General features: G+C 47.9%; 1 protein-coding gene across 1 annotated transcript in view; it reads right to left on the bottom strand.

Annotated features, from left to right (window-relative positions):
- LOC135808703 (uncharacterized) overlaps positions 1 to 3435 on the bottom strand; it is a 14995-nt gene extending 11560 nt beyond the window's left edge. Inside the window, exons 1-2 of the mRNA XM_065321926.1 lie at positions 2932 to 3435; positions 1 to 95 (exon numbers count right to left, since the gene is read on the bottom strand). The exon at positions 1 to 95 is cut by the window's left edge and continues 40 nt beyond it. Of these exons, the coding sequence (XP_065177998.1) occupies positions 1 to 95; positions 2932 to 3262 (426 nt within the window). The 5' untranslated portion in view covers positions 3263 to 3435. The remainder of the gene's footprint in view (positions 96 to 2931) is intronic.
- Between the last annotated feature and the right edge of the window lie 1565 nt (positions 3436 to 5000).

Genomic DNA, 5000 nt, shown 5'->3' with positions numbered 1-5000 from the left:
CAGTATGCCGTCAATGTCTTCGCCGTCATCGGGTATCAGCAGAGCTTCCAGGATCTCCTGCACAGGTGCGTTCTCCCTGAAATAGCGCTTGACACCTGCACAGCGGCAGCACAGCGTCACAGTGCGGTTCAGCAGTGCACGACATAAATATACGGTATTTTCCGGAGTATAAACCGCACTTGCTTTAAACACCAGTAGATCACCCCAAACAATCGGTCGTCCGCCTTATACTACAATGGTCAAATTAACGGTGAAAAATAGGAAAGATATCTGCATTTCATACCAAAAATCTATTTGTGGCTTATACTACAGTGCGGCTTATACTTCGGAAAATGCAGTAGCCCGTTTTCAATAGGGACTATTCTATTCCTAGGCCACAAGATACATCACATGATCAATTTTTGCTAGGAGTGGCCGAAGCACGGCAGATAAAGCAAGACATGCTACACTATGGTTAGCGTGACAGTCTATTTGCCCGCTGGCATGTTTGGTGCAATCTGGGAGGTTGCGGATACTGGATTCGCGTGCATCATACCAAGTTGCCGATGTGCATCTCGAAATGATGCTGTTGACCTGCCCAGCTCATCTGGCAATGAAGTACTTCAAACAAAGTGACCAGTAGCTTGTAGTGCAAAGAGAATGTTTCTCCGGCCCATGCGTGCAGATGCAAGATAGCTGCCCTCATCACAAGTGCTCCAGGCTACCAAAAGGGTCGCTGCCCTCTCCACAGGTGCTACCAAACGGATCACTCAAGAACGCGTAATGTGACACCAAACTACATACAAACATGCTGCACAGGAGTCATATTGGCGGCAACCACCTTTTTGCAGAGTCTGTTTCCGCAGAGCAGTGGTACGACTTCGATTGTACATTGCAAGCACACAGTACAATCATGTACATGTATACATAACTAGCTTACAATATACCGGTACATGTAGATCGTGTATATGGGCTCATTATTATTATACTGGGCCCAAGTACACTGATGATTTTTAAAGCTGTTGTGTTTCTCAACACTTACAGCTGGTGCCGGCAAGTCGGATGTGCGGAACTTCACTTGACTTTCGAGTATACCCTACACATACTGAGCCCACTTGCACTGAATACTGAATACTGCGGACTGAGGCCACTCATCGCGGCCTAACCGTCTTGCGTCACTGCGCTGGTCACTATGGCCATGTGTGTCATACATATATGGCGATTTGGCGAGTTTAAGCCAGAGACATGCCATTCGAACCGATATCAGGCCAGGCTGAAAATAGCCGAAAGTAGATATGCACCAAATATTTGTTGGCTTACCTAGTTACAGATAACTACTACAGTAAGAAGATTAGGCCAAACACCAAACACCAAGGTGATAATGCACAGAAGACACTACGTAGACCAGTGTTGGTTTATACAATGTAAGACCTCGTGCAGATGTTGATCATGATGGGTCTTATGAGTCAGTTCTAGCCTGGCAATTGGCAACATGGACTGGTAGGGCTGCCATGCAGTTTCAGGTGACACCCTTCTCTTGGACAGAATGTATTTTTTCTCATCTGACACCTGATCCCCTTTCTTTTTTGACGTGATCTTTAATGATCTATTGTCTCTCATTATCATGTTTCAAAAACAGCCTCGGAGAATGTTGATAACACTAACAGTTACATGTAATGTACATGCTCTAAATTATTGTCAAATATTGATAAAGATGCATGAAGGACTTAGGAGTTAGGGTACAGTGTTGACTAATGGGTGCGCGGACTTTCAATCAGTGAATGGCACGCTGCTTGCGATCAGGCTATGAATGATGACTAAACATCTAAATGTAGACCCCCACCAGCTATTAAAGGGGAAGTTAAGGCAAAAATTAAAATTTCACCAGTTGTAGGCTTCGGGGTGCTGAGTCGAATGGTCTTGGTCCGAGAAAGCTGAGACGCTCCCTTCCTACTTGAATCCCAATCGAACTCGCGCACTTCCACCGAAACTGGGTGACTGCGCCCTACTAGATGGGGATTTGTATGCAAAATGTCACTAAAAGCGCCATTTCGTTCTTATAAAAGCACGGATGACCGCGATTGGCCCATATGTTGTAGTCTTTTGGACGCTGAGTCGACTGGTTTTGGTCCGAAAAGGCTGCGATGCAGCGTTCCTCCTTTATTCCCAATCGAACATGGTTGAACAAGCGGTCACGTGCTCCTGGGTGCCCAAATCACCTGGTCACCACGCCAGCAGGCGACAACTTTCACACCAAGGTTCAACTCGAGTGACAGGACTGCACCCAAAAAAGGTCAAACAGGCTAGTAAGTTGTACCCTGCAGGCACGGTGACCAGGTGACTGGCGTACGCAGGAGCACGTGACCGCTTCTTCAACCATGTTCGATTGGGAATAAAGGAGGAACGCTGCATCGCAGCCTTTTCGGACCAAAACCAATCGACTCAGCGTCCAGAAGACTACAAGATATGGGCCAATCGCGGTCATCCGTGCTTTTATAAAAACGAAATAGCGCTTTTAGTGACATTTTGCATACAAATCCCCATCTAGTAGGGCGCAGTCACCCAGTTTCGGTGGAAGTGCGCGAGTTCGATTGGGATTCAAGTAGGAAGGGAGCGTCTCAGCTTCCTCGGACCACGACCGTTCGACTCAGCACCCCGAAGACTACAACTGGTGAAATTTTGATTTTTGCCTTAACTTCCCCTTTAATCTAGGATACTGGTACGCTGAGTGTGACACACACATACTTTCTGCAAACTCCTCTAGTATTAGTAACAAACTTAAAAGATACATACCGGTACTACGAAAACGAAGTCGACATGCATGTCCTTAGAAACTACCGGTAGATGAGAAGCATCATACCCGATCGAGTAGTACTACACTGTAGTAGGATACTTGACAAAAGTTGACATACACTGAGAAAAAGTTATTAGCCAGGGTCAGAATATCCCTACCTTCTTGGGGTGCGAACGACGAGCCCTTGCCCTTTCGGTCGCTGCTCGTTTTTGATCTACCCCTGGAGCGGCCCGCAGACCCAGAGCGGGATTGTCGAATAGTGGACTTCCGCCGAGTAGAATTTTTGGTGGACGAGCGATTGGCTGCTGCTCTGCCGACGGAGGCCAGTTGAAGATTTTCATACTGTGAGACGGCTTCGGCCTCCCTGATCGAGTCGTAAGCAGGATCATCGTCCCGCGGAGGTGATCCCGGCTCGATGTTTATCTCGGGCACGGCTGTTCCGTCAGCACCAGGAGCTGCTTCGCCAGAGCTACCCTGTCCAGCGTCCATCGTTTCACACCTGCCTTCCTGGCTGCACTACACTAGCCGTGCGATGGGGCCACAAGCACACGAACACGCAATCCGCGCACACAAGACTTCCGAACGCCTCAAAACTCCATACAAAAAGGAGAGCTCAGGCCACTGACTGAGCAGCGGTGAGACTGAGAGGACGCTAGGGACAGAACACCAAACTGGCAAACACTCTGGCCGAAAAAATACAGTGCGACCTGTCACAGTGACAAGTTTTCAGCAATCTACTGTTATGTTCACCTGGTCTACGCGCTACATGTAGTATTGTAGAGTCACTCGGAGCTGAGGTTGCTATCCTGCCTTTGTATAAACTGTGTGATTACCGTAGTAATACAAATAACTGACTTAGCACTGCCACAGGCCTGCCAAAACTCTCCCAAGTAAAAGCAAAGGGGACGTGCTGCACCAGCCTGCACACGAAAAGCTTGTACAATGTACCTGCTGCAGACCGATCGCGAGGATGCAGTACACCGGTCGATACTCTCTGTCGACTGAGAGACGGAGTCTCGACGACTCGAGTTTGACAGCACTACCGGTATATACCGGGTCCTTCTACGGTCTAGCTACACAAAACAAGCGTGCATGGTGTCAGTAAATATTGTAGTAAATGTAGCTGCTGCAGTTTTCAGTCACTAAAACTTGAAGGCTAGACTGTGACCAGGCGACTGTGACTCTCCATACTCCGTGCACACCACTCTACTGATGCACACGGTACAGTACTAGTAGTACTACTATTACTATTAGAGTAGACTACCACTGAGTCTGTCTGTACCAGGCGCTACATGTAGCATTGTAGGCCAGGATACTGGATAGGCAATACTTATAATATTCCCCGCACAGATTAGTACAGTAGATGGCACCAAACTCCCAGGTCTGCAGGCAAAAGCAAAGCTGTCAAGTATCATCGACCGGGGTTTTTGTGTGTGCCAAACTACCCGCCAACGCGATACTACTACTGTACTGTAGTACTAGTAGTGGATCTTCTTGTTATGACTGCCGTCTCTGCGAGATTCTTTGACTTTGTGACAATCATTTTTAGAGTACTAGGACTGGAGAGAACTACAATCACGACAGACTCAGCGATGGTTCTTACTTCATGGTTTTACGCCTTGCCTTGGCGTTGTGAATAAATCAGTGCTCAAGTAGACTACTCCTAGTGTCAGTGCCACACGAAGTCCATGCCCATCTCGGGAGATTAGATCTACCAGTGCCAGTACTGTAGCCTAAATCAGGTAGAGACTAGAGGGTCTACATGTATGATTAATTTTTAGATCTACCGGCACAAGTCATGTACATGTCATGTAGATCTATCATTCTATTCTACAGTACACCTACACCCTAACCATGGACATGGTGCACTCTGGTCTGTAGCTGTGTTGATCTTCTTGCCTTGAGTCAAGGCAAGAAGATCAACACAGCTACAGACCAGAGTGCACCATGGTTAGGGTGTAGGTCTACTGACTTGTACTGTTGTAGAAGAATAGCTTGAGTCGCTCTCTGCCACGCATAGCTGCGACAAGGCCAACGTTCACGCAACGAGTCGACTCGAGGGCCGGAGCCTGGGGGATCGAGGGGGAGGGGAGAAATAAAAGGGGCCCGGGTACTGGGCATGGGAGTCATGCCATGTCATCATGGTCATGGCAATGCCAATGATTGGACGCGGTCTTTCTACATGTAGGTGCACCGCCGTTCACCATGCACCGGCAATCTGTCAACA

This window comes from Sycon ciliatum, chromosome 2 (genome assembly GCF_964019385.1).
Source record: "Sycon ciliatum chromosome 2, ocSycCili1.1, whole genome shotgun sequence".
NCBI classification, from domain to species: Eukaryota; Metazoa; Porifera; class Calcarea; order Leucosolenida; family Sycettidae; genus Sycon; species Sycon ciliatum.
This window is presented reverse-complemented; position numbering and strand designations above follow the sequence as displayed.